Source organism: Plectropomus leopardus, chromosome 9 (assembly GCF_026936395.1).
Source record: "Plectropomus leopardus strain MGB_pleo_1.0 chromosome 9, ASM2693639v1, whole genome shotgun sequence".
Classification (NCBI taxonomy): domain Eukaryota; kingdom Metazoa; phylum Chordata; class Actinopteri; order Perciformes; family Serranidae; genus Plectropomus; species Plectropomus leopardus.
Window position 1 is genome coordinate 17106563 of NC_142184.1, and position 18933 is coordinate 17125495.

General features: G+C 41.2%; 1 protein-coding gene across 3 annotated transcripts in view; it reads right to left on the minus strand.

Moving 5' to 3' along the window:
- kcnd3 (potassium voltage-gated channel, Shal-related subfamily, member 3) overlaps positions 1-18933 on the minus strand; it is a 149044-nt gene that overhangs the window by 37575 nt on the left and 92536 nt on the right. For all 3 annotated transcript variants that reach the window (XM_088082106.1, XM_088082107.1, XM_042492007.2), the window contains 2 exons: positions 16192-16360; positions 2005-2106 (listed from right to left, as the gene is read on the minus strand). In XM_088082106.1, coding sequence (XP_087938232.1) covers positions 2005-2106; positions 16192-16360 — 271 coding nt within the window. The remainder of the gene's footprint in view (positions 1-2004; positions 2107-16191; positions 16361-18933) is intronic.

The window sequence follows — 18933 nt, forward strand, 5'->3', positions numbered from 1 at the left end:
TGAATTATTCCTGTCTGTCTCTATACATGCGACCGCGAGTCCCATTTCAGCAGTCTGTCTGGAGGCGGCTGTGGCTCACCACCCAGGTGGCCACCATACTGTAGAGGCTGGAAACAGCTTGATTTGCCATGCGACAAAACACACTGTGTCGCTCTGCATGGTGCTGTGTATGTGTTTAGTAAATAGCTGCCTTTGAATTACGCTTAAGTTGAACAACAATTAATATTTCATTGAGTAGGTATACATATTTTAATCAGCTGTTTGACTTTGGACATGAGCAGCCAGTTTGGTCATCCTCACTGACACTGACAAAATTAATGTGATAGACACAAGACACATTATACATTAAACAAACGACTACACTGATGTAAATAAGTAACAAGTCTTGAAATACTGATTATGTTGGACTCAATTATTTTTGAGCTGCCCAATAGAGAAAAGATAAAACTCTTTAAGCTCTTTAATGTCATTTTGTTTCTCAAGAAAAAGATGCATTGCTCTATAAAGTAATAATGTTCCTATATTCTAACATTATTACTAATCTAACTATGAAACAGGTAGTCCTAATGAAGCACAGCACACTTTAAAAGGAATTCAATCTTAAATAAAACCAAATCTTAATAGGAATGGTGTCCATCAAATCACAAATACATTCTTTGTCTGAATGCATTACGTAAAACTAACAGCAAAAGGAGTGTCTTTGTTTATATAAAACTTTGCAAACTTTTCAACTTCTTTTCAGTGTCAAGAGTCTCTCATCAGTTTCTCTTAACATTGCTGTGTCGAGAAGTAACCTCCAATCTTAAAAAACATTCCATAAAGCAACTTTATCATTCATTAGACTCTGCAGGCGAGCTTTACTCACGACCCTTTGCTTGCAATTAAGACAAATGGAAATATAACTACATATATAAAAACAGCACTGCAGCCTCTGTAGCATATTCTCTCTTAAGGCAATATCAATATGAATCCAATGCATTATTCAGCCCCAGACTGAATATAAGTACTGGTGCTATTTAGATTCTATCCTTACCATTGCTACTGAAGAAAGAAAGAGACAGAGACACTTAAAGAGTGAGAGAGAGAGGGAGGAAGAAGCACTTGTTTTTGTTTTTGCGCTGTGTCAGCCCCGGGCCACTATAGTGCTTGTGAACCGCAACATTTTGTGAGGCAGAACATCCTTGAGTTGTGTTTACATTTCCCGCTGCATTGCCTGGAGCGTGTTCCTCAGCTGGGCAGCTGGCTGCAGAGATGCTCACCTTTGAAGCTTATCGAAAGAGATCACCGTTAGCTGCTCTGACAGGATGCTGCAAACTTACAATTGATAATTAAAGGAGGGACAAGCAAGGCCCGCATCCAGTGAGACTTATGTTGCGCTGAAATCCTCAGAACCATTTTTTTGGAAGGTGACACAGAAGTGAGACTTTCTGAATCTGTTGTAGAAAATTATTTCATATGAAGGTATTTAAATGTAAGCATGAATAAGTGTATTAATATATGAGTAATCCATGATCATGTTTAGGTACTTTCGGAGGCCTCAGAGTCCTTCACTGTCTGCATGCAGGTATATGAGGAGGCTCCACTGCGTCGAAAGTTAAAGATACTTAAAGACTTAAAGTCTTTGTAGATGTTTGGACTCCAGTGTTAGACACAACAGTATGACGTGAAATACACTTTATCAGGGCAAATAATTCTTCTGTTTCTTTAAGTTGTTGCTCACTTTTTGTCCATGTTATGCTGCACCAAGGGCTTCTCAGACCCGATAAATGTTGCTATTAAACTCACATATTCAAATAAGGTCAACTGTGGCTCATTGAGTTCATTCTATTATTATTCAAAATTAAGAGTGATGAAGAGTATACGTTTTTCCTACATCAGAATCAAATACTTGAAAAAAAAAATTACAAATTTAAATATGTCTTATATAGTTGGGTGTTCTTGGGAAAACTGCAGTGAGACACCTATGAAGCATTGTGGTGTGCGTGGTTGAGAGGTTGGTCTTACCGTGAACTCCAGAGCTTCGTTGAACAGGCCGTTGCGCTTGCTGTGGAGGAAGGCATTAGAGCTTCCCGTCTTGGATATTCGTATCCTGGCCAAGCGGGCTTTCTGCAAAGACCACAGAAACCACCTGTTAATCTGCGCCTATACCACAAATTTATGTCAGAATGATTGTGTATTGCTTGACACACCCCACCAACTGCGAAAGAGACATCTTTGTTGTGATCTTATAGATCAACTCCAACATGTTTGCTAAAGAAATTCACTCTGATCTCCTGTGATAAATTCACTCTGATCTCCTGTGATACTTATGAATGATTTATGGTGACTACACGCTAACACATTCCTTGGGTTGAAAATCAGTTAGAGAGGGAGCTAGGACTAAATCCTGTATGAATGAAGCAGCAATGTGTCATTCTGAATATAAAATATTTAGTTCAATTTATTGGGGCTGCTCTTAGGTGGTTTTGTTTAACAAAATAAATCAAGAAAGTGTCCAGGCCCATAATGCTACATATCGTTAATGTCTGATTAAATGCATCTTTAGTCCTTAAACTCACGAAGCACCGTTAACTCACAGTCCAGTCCCTTTTTCTCTCTTTCTCTCACACTGTCACATTTCCCCCTGTGAGGCAGTCAGCAGCAGAGATGAACAAGGAGAAGAGGAGGAATATGATGGAAAACAGATACTCTCTGGTCCTTGGAGTGAGTTCTTTATGCATCACAAGCTTTGACACAGAAGAAGGAACGTCCCGGTTTTTGCTCTACACTGCGTTTTCTGAAAAGTGTGTAAAAGCATGTCTGAGTGTGCATTTGTTTGTGCACACGGGCCTGTGTGGAAAATCTGGGTCTCAATAAATCGCTCAGTTACCAGAACAACTGCTTTTACAGGATAGTGTAATCTGAGTCACTCACTTCTCAAAGGCCCGCCATTTTGCCGTCAAAGTCAAGTTCCGGGTGTCAGGCTGGCTACAGCTACAAAGTGTGCGTGAGTTTCTGTTGCTTCGCTTTCCGCATTTTAAAATAGAATGACGGATTCATTGAGGGGAAATTGGTGGAAGGATAATGTGAGCTGTGTAAATGATGAGCAGAGGAGCTCGTTTAGTAGGGGACCCGCGCACCGCTGGGGGGTTAATTGAGTGTGTGGATGTGTGTTTGCATATCTCCATGTGTACTTGTGCATGCACGCCTCGTCTTTATAGCTGAATTTCCATACATATACACGAGTCACATAGAGCACCAGCAGATATACCTGGCTCAGTGAGAGTATGGTAATATATGGTAATTTAAGCCCATCCCCTCACTTGAGTTTCATTTAAAACATGGTAATGTGTGTTGACCTGCAGGTAGCTCATGCTGTGATTTAGTAATCTAAAGAGAGACAGAGATAAACAGAAGAGCATATGAACACACACTTGCATAACAGCAAATCTAAACTGTAGCATCTCTGTATTTCCACAGAATTAGATTTTATGTGTGGCAGTAGCTGATGATGGGGAGCTGGGGGGAGTGTCAGTGTTTGTTTGTTTTTCTTTTTAAATCTTGTATGTGTCTCTCTAAAGTCAGACATTTTTGTTGGTCCCTGAACTCAGCAAAAGTGGAACTCCTTGTGCATTCCTCTTTTCTCAGTGCCAGTTTGAGGAGTCATGGGGTGGATTACTGATCTGTCAATCCTGTCAGATGGATGAGAGGAGCAACTGCAGAGATGAGTGAGAGAAAACTTTTAGACCCAGCAGAACCTTCACTGCATCTGGCGTTCTTCTGCTCTGTCAGTGCCCAGAGATTGTGGTGCATCATAACCAAAAGTTCACATCCCACATTATCACATACTATATTTGTCAGTGGACTTCTGTGTCTACATATCACGCTCTATCTAGTTATCCTTCTGCATAAGCTGTTTACATTCTGGGAAGCTGCTACCATGATGTCAACAAAAGCACAAGGTGGGACTAAGTTGCTCTTGGTTATGTTTAAGCAACATAAGCTGTCAAGCAGCATATCATGCAGATGCAAAAGGTGGCTTTTGACATCCGGATCTTACGACAACATCACCGCAAAAGCGACAGATATTTGACAACTTTGGAATGAGAGCAGGCTGACATATATATTCCAATAGCACTCCAAATGAACGGCCCAACCTAATAATATTAATTTAATACGTGGCAGCAGATGTTTTATAGTAGCAAACCCACACAAATAAGTGAATGCATGAGAAACCTTGCACCTAAAGCCCAAACCAAACTCAGATTGTTTCCCATCTCCTTTTCTCCTGCAACTTTATCTTTTTTTCTCTTTCACCCTCCCGCCAGCTCCCCTTGACAAGTTTTCTCTGCTGTCTTTGTGCCCTCACACTCTAACACCTATGTACATTTGTGCTGGCACAGCATTTCCACAGGCCTTTGGGATAACCCCTCTTTATGTTCTGGCATTGTGCTCTGCCAATGGGATTGTTTCTCTGGGGTCATCATGCAAACTGCAGTCTGTGACTGTGGCGATGGTTGCCAGGCAGCGCAGGGGTAATGAAGGGGATGTTAAGAACATGTCCCGCGAGATTGAATCTACTTCTGCGGTTCTCTGATAGATTCCCAGGGCCTCTGGGATCCAGGCGCTTGTGTCTAAGGCCCATCTTGGTTCTCAGGCAGAACCACAGCACGACAGATTAAGTCTGAATTGCTGCTGAAGCATCATTGAGAGCACAAAGGAGTGTAAGGAAATCATGAACATGGGACTTTCATTATCACATCTATACATACACAGAATACCATGTGGAAGGTAAATTTTACATAGCCAAAAAGTGCATCTACTACACAGAGATACATGCAGTCACATATACGCTGTATGTACAGAAACACACTGCTCACACAGACACACAACACACAGAGATCTGTTCTAAGAGATTATAATAACAAATAATTTCTCAGCACTGGAACAATATTTCCCCTTACATCCTGTCACATCACAGAAAGCTGCTTTAAAATGGATGATGCAGCATGAGGTGGTAAATGATTTAGTTTACTTTCAATGCAAAAGGTGTCTGAGATTTCTCCAAAATACTGCACTCACCAATGTGAAACAAATGAGGGTCTAATTAAAACTTGGACAATAGTATTTTCTGTGCTATGCAGGTGTGACTGTATTCTTCGAGGGACAGTTCACCCCAAATTCAAAACTACATATTTTACCTCTCATTGTAGTACTATGTATCAACCTGGATTGTTTTGGTGTGAGTTGTCGAGTGTTGGACATTCTGACCGTAGAAATGTCTGACTTCTCTCAAATATAATGGAACTAGATGGCACTTGGATTGTGGTGGTCAAAGCGCTCCAAAAAATATGCTTGAAAAACTCAACAGTAGTGTCCAGAAATCATGACTTAATTACTCAAGATAATATACAGACCTTGTTGTGAGCAGTTTCATGTAGGAACTATTTTCTCCCAACCAAACTACTCCTACCAACTGTATCACCATGCAGAAGGAAGTGTGCATCTACTCATGGAAAAGAAATTTGTGGTGGTGACAGTGCAAGGTGTGAACATTGCTGGCATTCCCCTCAAGAATTTGCATTTCCTTGGAAAGCAAAAGTATGACCTGCCCTACTCTGCCTCATTCTGCATCTAATTCTCTTAGCCTGATGTTACTCCCCTAACCCGAACCAATCTCACTCCTCTTGCCTAAACCTGACCAAACCATCCAATGAAAGAAACAAATACTACTCAATCAGATAGAGAGTAGGGCAGGACACTCCTTTGCTATTGTAGGAAAATAATTTGCATCCTCCTCAGCTGAGATGTAATATTGGTTAGCTCAGTGGTGCTAGTTCAGGCCTTTTAGATGAACTCTTCCTCTTTTGGGTGACACCTTTGGAAGGTGTACTTCTGTAGAAAGTTAGACAGTTCCTGCATGAAACTGCTCACAACAAGGTCTGTGAATTATCTTGAGTGACCAGGTCATGATTTCTGGAAAGAGACACTGTTGAGTTTTTCAAATTTATTTTTAGTGCTCTAATGCCATCTGGTTCCATTATATTCAAGAGAAGGCAGACATCTCTAAGGCCAGTATCTCTCCACTAATATTATATCTTATATTCGCAATTTAAACCATGATGAATGATCTAATGATCTTCCCCATTTCTCTGCCACCAAGCCACGGCTAGGATCAATTACACTTTAAAGATTATAGCTATAAGATGCAAGCCAGCACAAATGCTTCATTTTAACACCAATCGCTGCCAGCTGAGGAATCTAAACTGGCATATCCTCAAATGATCAAACATCACTACATATTCACTTAGCTCCCATGCTGTACTCCACTGAGCATTGCCAGAAAGTTTTGTTACAAGTTCATCTTTTTGTTGAAAGTCAACGTTAAAAAATTCAAGGCACCTTGTGAGTTACAACTTTGCAAGACTTCCTATACAGGATTTGGCTGAGTAAAAAGTGGAGCAATCGAGCTATGAGACCAGATTAGGTTATGCCTCAGGCCTGCCTTGGAACCATACAAGTGAAAGAGGAGACCATCTGACGAGGAGGCACAGACACACACACGAATACATGCACACGCACACACAGACATATGAATAACTGTGGAAGAGTCTCATTTTGTTTTGCAGCTGCCACTCATCTAAAGAGTTGCTTTTATACATGCTGACATTTCTGCCACAAGGAAATAAGTCAGTTACTTGCTTTCAGATCATACAAACACACACACACGCACGCACGCACGCACGCACGCACGCACGCACACACACACACACACACACACACACACACACACACACACACACACAGGGTGGGGTCAGAGAGATGAGATAAAAATATGAAAAGAAAGTTGGGAAAAACTGACTTTCAGTTAATCAGTGTGGGAGTTGGTGAAGACAAGAAACTTGAAGATGGCTAGAATTGATTCTAGTTGAAAATCAAGTCCTCTGACACCTCTGGCCCGCAGATATATACCTCTGCAGCAAAGACAGCTTAACCTCGGACTAACAACACTCAGGGTGAAAATATCTCTGCTAAGCCTGGATTACCTCCTCTTTGTAGAGGAAAGCACAGCTCTGCTCTACAAGCTGCTGTGATGTTTAGGATGTTGTGGTTGTTTTTTTTTGTTTTTTTTTTTACAAAAGGACATAATTCATATCAGAACCCTTGACCCCCTCAGCGAAGTCCCGTGTCAACATCCTGCCAACTCTCTTTTCGGTCTGCCTTCTTCCAAAGTGCAGACGATTTTATTGATCGTCTAGAAGGGCAAAACACTCTCAGCCAGAAGTCATCTCCACCTTTTGACTTCATCCTTCTGAGGGAGGGCTAAAAACAATAGTGAGATGATTTACAGCAAAGGGAGTGAGACTGAGAGGGAGGGAGAAAGGGTGGGAGGGAGGAGGAGTTGTTTTTTGTTTTGTTTCGTTTCTGCCATGTCAGCCCCGAGCCAATGTAATGCTCAAGAACCGCAACAGACAGTAATTTTACTATTCACTAAGTTTAAGGACAACAACTGGTCCAAGCAGAGAACGATTTTCAGTCACAGTGGGGAAAAGACAAGGCAGTAAAATAAAAATGGCAAGTAAACTTCCACAGATGCAGGAGCAATAATGGGAAACAAACAATGAGAGATATGTCTTGCATTCATCCTGCTGCTCTACACCTGAGGCAACATTTATGATTTACCATGGAACCACTCTGTCAAGGAAAGATCCATAATGGTTTAACTCTACATGGTTTGGCTGCATATGTGTTTATGGGTATACTCGTGGCTAGTTTTACAAGATCTGTGATTCAGAAATATACCACAAGAGTTTGTCAAATCAAATTAACTTGAATGAATCTGTTAACAAAGCCTTTCCCCTCTTTTGACAATCACCAGTTTGCTTAACTGAGGATGGTATCTTGCGTCAGAAAGACAACCCAGCTGACACAGAAAGTTAATATGACATCAGAAACACATTGCTGTCTTTAATTGGAAAGACAAAAAAAATTGGTTAAAATGAAAATCGTGTTAACGATATTTTAAATGTCTATCAACATAATAATTTAATGTGTGAACCTTACCATCATGACATTTTGGAGATACTGGGTGTTGCTCTTTATACCTCACAACTTAATATAGTTAATGTACATCAAGATGACATTAGTATGACGGTTGGATTGTGGTTACTTTAAAAAAAAAAAAGCCTTTGTTTGCCTTTGTTTGACAGGACAGTTATAGTGGGTTGACAGAAAAGGACCACGGATAGAATTGAACCTGCAGTCATGATCAGGCAGGCAGAATTGCCCATAAACCCATTCGACTTAATCACGATGTCACACCCTCCTATAGTATCAAAAACTTATCAGAAAAAAGAACACTTGAACATATATCAAGAACTGACTTAAATGACAGAAACCATCTCAGGGAAAGACTTATTTAACATGTACTTAGATTTTTCAGCTCTGTCTCCTCTGAATTACATTCATACGCACCTTGAAACAGCAAATAGCAAATACTCTTTGAGGGAAATGTAATGCAGAGCAAATTACATTTTCTACTGACATAATAAAAAAATGTTGCTAATTAATGTTCCTGGCAAGTTGGAAAAATGGCGATAACAAACGTATCTGCAAAATCTTTATTAACAACTTATTTGTCAACATAGGCAATACACTATCGGTAGTAGTGCCAGAAGGTCCAGGGAAAACAAGATGGCAGGACTGAGGGGCAAAAACAGGTCAGAGGGGGAACAAGGAGTCCAGGGGGCAGCCAGGAGGATGACCAGGCAGGCCAGGCAGTTCAGGGGCCAGCTGGGGGGCTGACTAGGTCAGCTGGCCAGTCAAGGGGGGCGGCCGGGAGGCCGCCGGAGCTGGGCCGGGACAGGGTGTGCTGCGGCCCAACTGGAGCAGAGGGTGGCTTTGGCCCCGGGGGGCAGGGACAGGAGCCGGGACAGGGGTCGGCCCAGCAGGTGCAGTGACAGGAGCCGGGACAGGGGTCGGCCCAGCAGGTGCAGGGACAGGAGCCGGGACAGGGGTCGGCTAAAGCAGGTGCAGGGACAGGAGCTGGGACTGGGGTCAGCCCTGGCACTGACCGGACTCGGGGAGCTGGGACTGGAGCTTGGTCAGGGGCCATGGGCGTTGGCCCAGCCGGAAGGTGCCGAGTAGGCTGCGGTGTTGGCCCAGCCAGAACTGGATTCCGGTCACTAGAGGGCTGGTGGGAAGGGGGTGGCTGGCAAGCTGGATGCTGGTGACCTTCTTCCTGAGTGGCTTGGGAGTCTTTTTTAAGGACGTAGGACCCCCCAAGGCCAGGTAAGTTCCCCAGAAGGGACTGGGGAAGGCAATGGCAACAAATTCGTTGCTGGGTTCTGCTGGGTCCATGATTGGTTCAGTTCGTTCCGTCACGTGTGGCAGGATGAGGTCCCAAAATGCAGTACAAACTAAAAAGCAAGCTTTAATACTGAAGATTTTCAACATAAAAAACCTAACAAGTTAACAAAAATACAAAGAACAAATAAAACATGAACAAAAACTGAACTAAAACAAACCAGACGCTCAGGTGACGACAAAGGGTTACATGGAGGATCAAGGCAACAGGAACAGACAGAGACAACAGTAACATGGTGAGGAAAACATACAAACTGACAAAGCAAGATATAAATATATATATATATATATATATATATAGAGAGAGAGAGAGAGAGAGAGAGAAAGGAATTAATCAAGACAATGACACATAGCTGGGTAGGTGGACACAGGAGCAGGAGGGAAACACAGGGATTGGTTAACTAAAGAAAGTTTGGCTGGGAAAATTAGGCTGGAGCAAACGACACTTGAACAGAACAGAAACAGGTGTGCACGGGAGACTGACAGAGAAGGACAGACAAGACTGATAACACAGGTGAAACAAATCAGGGAAACAGACAGAGGGACACAGAATCAGGGAAACACAGAGACAGGGAAAGAGACACAGAGACACACAGGGAGACAGAGAGAGAGGAAGAGACAGAGACACACAGAGAAAAAGCACAGGTGACACACGAGGAGTAAAAATAAAACAGAAAACAGAGCATCAGTAACTAGAAACAAGGAAAAACTAGAAAACAAAATCTCAAAACAAAGTCCACCCTATAACAAAACCCCCAAACTATGACAGATCTTTTACTCACTTTAACCAAGGTGCTTTTGTTGCTTAAACCTACAGTATGACAGGAATGTGGATGCAAACTCAATCAAATCCTGCACTTAATGCGCCCACTATGCTCCCCAACAGTCTCTTTCCAAAGTCTGTGCAGTAAATGAGTGTTGTATTTTGTTACCTGAAAGAAACTTCTCTGAACATAATCCAGGCGGCAATTTTTTTTTTCCACGAAAATGTAATTAATAAAGCAGCTTAGTACCATACAAATGTAAAATCATAAGGATTCTTGTTCAACTCCATTTCTGGAGTTTCATTCTTAAACATTTACCCCAACAGTAAAGACAGGGACTTTAAATTGTAAAACTTCACACTAGGAAAAGCACTGCTGTCAAGAACCAGCAGACAAAAACATTACAAATCTAGCAGTGTCAGTAGTTGTATTAGCGGACGTGAAACCATTATAAAATATTAATAGTACAGCTGTACATGACGTGTCATCAGAGGAGCGCTGGACTGTGACAGAAATACAGAGGGAACAAAAAGTTAGATGTTAAAAAATGTCTTTGAAAAGTAAAGCCTGTCATGACTCAGATGGGAGGTGGTCATAGGGAAGTGACAGTCATGCAAATAAAGAGAGAAAATACAGTTGGTTCTGCTGACTACGGTGGCCGACACAAAAACATGAATGGCCCTATCTAGAGCTAGTGTTTGGTTTGTCTGTTCTTGATTACTATAAAAACATGATGGACTCCGCACAAGCAAATGGATCATTGTTAAGTCACGAAAACACAATAATTCTTATTTTTCGGTCATGGTGCACTGACAAAAGCATACTTATTATATTATATTCAATTTCTGACAATATATCCCCCTATATCTTACACAGTGGATGTTCAAATCAGTCGTATGTGCCATTTAAGAATATCATACAAGTGGTTTTCGTATGCGGCCCATCTCTCTTACTCACCTCTAGCCTTTAATTCTCTCTTTTGGCTATGGAATAGCTTTTTAATTGCAGCTCGAATGCATATACCTGGATGTTGGGGAAAATCCCAGCAAACTATGGTTCGACTCCATCTGAGAAGACCTACAGACATATTATTCACAGAACCAGAGAACCACATCCAGGAATACCATGGGTACACTTAAAAGTTAAATTCATTTGAATTAATGCCACCTCTTTTTTAATCCTTCTGTATCACTTGCCCTTTTGCAATTCTCTATTTAAATCTTGCCTTCTTTCAGGTGTACCATTCAGGATTTGTAATTAGACCTACCTAAGGATATTATTACCTTTATGCAAATGAGCTCCAAGGAGCAACTAAAGAGTAACCCCTGCAGATTGGATACTTTGTTCTGTATCGCTTTATGGTAGCCTGCATACAGACAGGGAAGGACTTAAACTCAGTGTTCATTTCATTGTAGAACAAAAGTGGTGACACTGAAGACTATAGGAAGGCAGAATAGAGAGTATGTGTCGAAGCTCTTCCTCCTTGCCACACAGCAACTAGTGGCATCCTCATGTATCTTTCCATTGTGCAGTGAGATAGATCAGGGGCTGTCTATCTACCACCACCCAGATGGATGGCTAATTGTAATGGGAGCCCAGAACAGCTAACAATTAAACCTGAATGAAGATGGATGTGAAGGGGGGGGCTTGTGAGTAGAGAAAAAGAAGGGAGAGGCTGGAAAATGCTGAGGGACTAATGCTGCACTTCCTCTCCTCACTGATTCCCTCCTGCTCTTTACTGGTCTTTTATGTACTGTGAAAGGCAATCTTGAATGGCTTTCCTATTTTACTCTCAATTAAACATAGTCTTATTCTAAGAAATGATTGGAGGAAGAAAGGATTTTGTGTGAAATATAACCATGTGCTGTTAATAAATGCTGAGGAAACGACGTTTTGCCATGGCAAATGACCAGTGACACTTGCTAAGCGGTTGGCCTAATGGCCGAAATCATATGTCATTAAGGTTATGGAGCATTAAAGAACACTACATGTTATGCAGACAGTAGTAATGGGGTATTGAAAGATATGGCATGCCTGAGTAATTCATGACTCGAGCGGGACATTAAGGATCACAGTTGTCATTAGCTGCGAAAGAGTGGACCACACAATGGTAATGGCTCTATCATACACTCTCCACACTGGAGTTACCATCTTTTATAGTGTGAGAGATTGCTGTCTGCCATCCAGGAGTCAAAGAACATTAAATTAATGTGACGTAATGTGTAATGAGCTAAACTCATGTCAGCAGCAGTTGTTGGAAAAGGCAGTAAAATCCATCGCAGTTGCTACAAATCACAGAAGATTAATGCTGCATTGGAAAGGATTCAGGCAGACAGTGGACAGCAAACCAGATATCAATCTAGGGGAGGCTGGCAGAGAATACCAGCCCCATAGAAGTGGACAACACTGCTTTCGAGAGTTAAAATATTTTAACAAGGGCAGTCAAACAATTTTTTTAACCGTGATTATTCTCAGAATTTAAATAGTTAATTGCAGTTAATCACCCTTCCTTTTTTAATCACATGTTTTCAATTCCATTATTTTGCATTTCAAAACAGTTATGGAGTCCATATAGACAATGTAATGCAATATTTACAAGTCTTGTCTTTATTGGGAATCAAATCAAAGCACCTGGAAGAAGATCGGCTCTAAATGCAGAATTCCTGATAAGAAGGCTATGATACAACAGTAATTATGGTTGCTTTGCAACGTCAGGTGTGACCCGCCTCTGCAACCTTGAAAGTTGGTACATAAACTGCACTTAGCAACTGACCTTGTGTTTTCCAGGTGGTAAAAGACCCGGAATGTTTTCCTGGAATCTACAGCTGTGCTATTAGCTCTTTGGGGCTGCACTTAGGCACTGCAGTACTTTGACTGAAAAAGCTAAGAACAGCATGCTACCATGCTGATGTTTAGCTGGTAAAGTGTTAACGTGATGTTCACCATTTTAAAATGGGAATGATATCCTTTTTAAGGATATATCCTCATATACAAACTCATTGGACATGATGGCCATAGATGAAAAGTCACGAGATCACCAATGTATGATCAAATCCGTGTAATGAGAATGATAATGCATGATATCTGAAACAAGTTACAAAGCAATCAATGCAATAGTCCACAAATGTGAACCTCATGGTGGCACTGGAGGAAAAGGTGATCTCCAAAGTCATCAGGATTCTTCCTCTGGGAAAATATCTGTGAAATACGTATCTCTGTTGAGATATTTCAGTCCGGAACACAGTGATAGACAAACCAACAAAATCATTCATAAAGCCATGCCACCAGCATGACCCAAAGGAGACTGTGAAGGTTGCTTTAGTTAACAACCAGCTGGGACATGAAATCAAATTATTTTACTGCATCTTTCACTACAGCTAACACGATATGGAATTCAAGACATACTCCACTGATCTTAAGCGCACAAGCTTAAATGCTAAGCAACACCTAATCCTGCAGGCTAATTAAAGACAGAGATAGTACACAGATTGCATCTCCTAAATGCTTTAAAATATCACATTTGCAAACCCATCATCATACTTGACACTCAAGACCTTAATTTGCCGTCGTAATGACGCTCTCAAAGATCAAAGCATCCAGGTGGAATATTATTATGAAGGCAATGATGAGGCATTTGAATCATGCTGTTATGAAATAGAGAAAACCTATCCAATGGATGTATGGGTGCTTGAGCAAATCGCTGACCTCACTGCAGGCAAGCCAGGGAGGCATACAAGTGCCTGAGGGAGTCATTTAGTCCTGGTTAATGACGACAGCGCCGTCATGCTACACTGGACAGTCGGTGGGTACTTTTGGAGGTGTGGGCGTCTGGTACTGAGCGTTTGGGACACTGCACCACACTGCGTCTCAGATGAGAACATACAGTGAGGTGAGACAGACCAAGGTCAGGCCTAAACTGGCAGGAAGTGAGGTAGATGCACACACACGCAGACATGGATTCATGCACTTAAACAGATGCACATATGTACAAGCATACAGACACACACCTTCCTTTCAGCCAGCACCTCATCTGGGTGATAGCTATTTCAGGAAAGAACACAACATTAGGACACACATTGCCTCCAGCTCTCCCCCTTTCCTCTCTTCCTCTGCTTCCCCCGCTCCCTCCTTTCCTCTGGCCTTCATCCTCTCCTCTCTCTCTTCTCTGCGTCAACACTATATATCTCATCCGCTCCAACCTGTTTTCAATCTAGATAATTTTCACAACCTTCCGACCTTCTTTCCTTCCCCTCTGTGTGTCTTTTTTGTCCCCGCACTCTTGGCTCTGTTACATCGCAGTCTTGCTTGGCAGACAAGGTTACGGTTAGTTAAGACTGGGCAGCGGTCAAGCCACGGTCGAACTGCAGGACTTTAAACAGATTTAAACTACAACCTGAGAGCATGTGCTGAGATGGATGGCAGTAATCACAGAGAGGCTGAGAGAGAGAGGGAGAGGGGGGATGGATGGAGGCAGAGGACCTGAAATGAGCGGAGAAGAAATAAGAAAAGGGAGTGAAAAAAGCCATGCTAGGAGAGGTGTGAACGAGAGTGATGAGAGAGAGGAATGGACTCTGAAAATATGTGTCAGTGTGTGCACGTCTGCCAGCTCCAAACAAACACACTACTATCTATCTCAGGAGAACAAAAACTGTCAGGCTTGCCCTTAAGCTATGATTACCAGCCCAGTTTTGTATGTGCGCCAGCTGATGCTGATACTCAGTTTGGCTCACGGACACACCATAACACGATTCTTTAAAGGTCTAAAGGCTGGGCTATTTACCCAAAGGAAGATAGGATCTTTAAATCTTCCACAGTTTGAACATGAGTTTACATAAGCTATTTATAAATTTGTGCCTGGATGTGTTTTTATTGCTATACTTACAAAAATAAAATCTCCTCACAAGGACAGACCAACAGAGAAAAACATGTGAAGATGGTAAATTGCTGATATTTACTTCTTTGACAGGCTGTTTGGGGTTTGGTTTTGGGTGAGATCAGAGTAATGATAACATTTAGGTTGTGGACTTAATGGAATACTTTGGTGAAGGGGGGATTTTGTAAGTGTTTTGTGTCTAAAGGATCAAGACAGAGGTCAGTGTTGTAGATTTAAAGCCTTTAACAGTTTTATCCAACCCCTGTTACGTTATATTGCTATTGTGGCAAAACCAAAGGCCCCACAGGGACAAATAAAGGTCTTCAGAGGCATTGATTTCAAATCTTATTTTTTCTTCCATAAAATTAAATATTCATGACTCAGATGATCAGATTCTTTAGGACTCAGTAGGTGCTCAGATTTAGTTGATAGTGCCCAATCCACCAACCATTTAAATCAGGTTTTGATTCAAACTCTTGCTGCTTCTAAAATAGCAGACTGTACACCAGTGGTTCCCAACTGGTGGGTCGCAGGTCCATTCCATTCTGTGTTTGTTCAACCAAAGAAACAAGGCTAACTGTAACTGATAATAATACTTCTAATAATACTATAACAATAACAACAACAATAACAACAATAATAATGACAATAATGATGATGATGATGATGATGATAATAATAATAATAATAATAATAATAATATATAATTCTATGCCAGACACTTCTAATTTTACTGTGCTTCTCTCATCCATTGATATCCAAGGTTGCCGTCTGCTATTTGCCAGATAGCCTCTGAATGCAGCATTAATCCCATTAACAATCCAGAGCCAACCTTCACTAGGCTAACCTTGCTAATTATGAAGATATCAGTATTGTCTGAATCTGAGCAAGAGGGAAAAAAATCCTCCAAAACTGATTTCTGAAACTGAAACTAAAAACTCATTTATGCAGAGCAAAGGGAAAATTGGAAGGTCACAGTTTAGGTATGCATACCAAGGGAGAAGTAGGGGTGATACTTACTAAATATGCATCACACACCTACTGTTCATGTGAATGTAAGTCAATGTGCATTATCATCATTAGTCTCAGAAAAGACCTCAACCCTGTGGAGTCCCCTCCTCTGGAGAAGAGAGACGTCAGAGTTCCCCCTGAATGTCTGGAGGTCCAACCCTCCAGGGCCCAACTGAAGGGAAATAAAACTGTGTTTACCTGTACCTTCTGCGCCCGCCGCTTGTCTGCTCTCTGGTTCTGGTGATAGATGCGGCTAAAGTTGGACACGATGACAGGGACAGGCAGGGCAATTACCAGCACCCCGCTCAGAGAGCAGATTGAGCCAAAGATCTTCCCTGCGATCGTCTTAGGAACCATGTCTCCGTACCTGCAAGAGGTGACAGGGAGAAGGACAGAATAAATTTAGCAAAGTGTCTTATTATGCATTTAATAAAATCCGTCTTTGGTGGCTCAACTTTCGAGTCGTGCACAGCCGACTGGAGGTCATTCACATCATGCAGCCCCCCCCCCCACACACACACTATCAAAGAGTTCACTTGCTGCCCATTCACTTCTCTTGTACAATGTTTTCATCATTCTTTTCGAGTTCCCTATGCTGCATGTGTCCATCCCCACCAGGATAAAGCTTGACTTGCTGACCCTATCCCGCCCCGAGAGAGAAAGAAAGAGGCTCCCACCAAACCTCCTTGTCACTGAATGGCACAGTAAAGTCTGCTGGCTCATTCACTGAGAGCAGATACTATTAACCTTTAGAGAAGAGAAAGAGGAAGACACAGTGAATGCCGGGAACATTTCCCAAAAGTAATTTAGCTCAATTCAATCTGAAATATTTGCAAGTCAAAAGCAATCTCGTCCTGACTTCAAAGACAGACAACACAATTACAATAACTATATTAAATCCCCTCCTCTTTTTTTTTCCCCCATAAAGAAGCCAGCATACAGGAATCAACAGTGGAAGGAAAAGAAGACTAAGGAGAAGAAATTCAAAAGCTAAAAGAGCACGACTTAAGTTGGAAAAAGCAACCTTTATTTCTAATGGTCTTCATTTCTTATTCATGAGTAAAAAGTGCAGGTAATTTGTTCTTGTTTTCCAGCTAAACAAGAAGTTCAACTGAATTTATTAGAACTGACTACAAGTCCCACTACAAATAAAGCTGAAACAAAAAGCCTTTAAGCATCCAGCGTGACATATTATTAGGTAAAGACTGATTGTGAGAAGATGTTTATGGTTATATTGATGAGGCAGCATTTCAAACACATTATTTCGTCCTTCATATTGAGTTATATAACCTGTAATTCACAGTTAAAGTAACCTCAAGAATTGCATCCTCAAATTAATTTAATTGTATAAAAAAAAAAAAAACACACACAACCTGACTGCAGCCAGCAGAGTGTGAATTATGGTGTAGCCTGTGTTTGAGCTCTTAGTTATCATTGCGAATCCAATCAAATTGTACAATTACTACAAAGCACATGTGCTAGACATGTTGCTGTGTGCATATTACAGATTCTCTTGGGCAAACAGACAAATAAGATAATGATTCATGGACACACTAATCGGTGAACATTATCTTTTGCATAATTTGCAGTTTGGCTGGCACCGAGAGGCTGACAGGGAAAGTCTCAGCAGAAGCAAAGCCAGAAAGACAGCAACAAAATGTTGCAAGGGAATATGTCTCTTCTCTGGCTCGTCACACTCATCCCTGTAGAAAGCAATGCGACGTGTCAGAAACAGTGGAAATTGAGAGATATGGTGTGTCATTGAGCTAGAGTGTGGATAAACCACGGATAGGTGGAATTGCAGAGAGGTTGAGCCGCTGTCATGCACTAATGGATTCATACAGACATACAAAACAGCTGCTTAAATACTGTCCATTAAAGATGGGGGCACTTTGTGCACAGTTTTGCATATAGAGTACATGTATAAGTGGTATAAAGTACATTTACACAACATTCTGAGGTACTTTCCTTCAGTTTTTTAATTTTATGCTACTCCTACTCCGCTTCATTTCAGTAGGGAAATATTGCTCTTCTTACTCTACTACATTTATTTGACAGCCATAATTACTTCACAGATCAAGATTCTAAAACCAATATGAGCATATAAGATGCAATGTGTTGTTATACAGTGAAAAAAAAAACACCAGTATTAAAATGGGTAAAAGTAGCTCTAGCACAGCCAGCTACAACATTAAAATACCACTTACACAGTTATGCATCAGTAATAATAATCCAGCAGTACAATATAATAGTGTAAAACTGACAGAGCCCATTTTTTCTGCATAATGAGGACTTTGCCTTTATACTTTAAGTATATTTCACTGATAAAACTTAAAAACTTCTAATGATATGCATTTTTACACTCTTGTTTAGCTAGTTTTGCTTAAGTAAAAGATCTAAAAACTTGACACACATGCACATACAAAAAAGGAGAAACAAAATGTACTGTATCTTGATTTTTTTCCTGAAAATTCCTTGTTTCCATATATTTTTCATGAGCAAGTATAAGTAATAGCGACACATGGATGCATTTTCACATGGATACTAAAAGTATAATGCCATTTGGCATTGGTCTCCTGATGCATCTGTAATGTATATTATAGCCCCCTGTCGATTTCTAGTCATTCTACTTGTTAATGCTGCTCAGTATGCACGTACATGCAAAAAACTGACTCATGCTGCACATAAAGCAATCTGTACAGGCTGAGTTCTAAAAATCACAGAAATCATCATAAATGTTTCTTTGTGTCCTGTTTGGCCAGCTTGTTCCACAGCAATCTAACAAAATGATTGCTGCTGAAGGCTGTCATTCTGACATTAAAGGGTAAGTTCAGTGTTTTTCAACCTGGACCTCGTTTTCCCATGTTTTGTGTGTAATGACTAAATAGAGCAACATTTTTGAATGTGGGCCAGTATTGAATGAGAGGGCTGCAGGCAGCA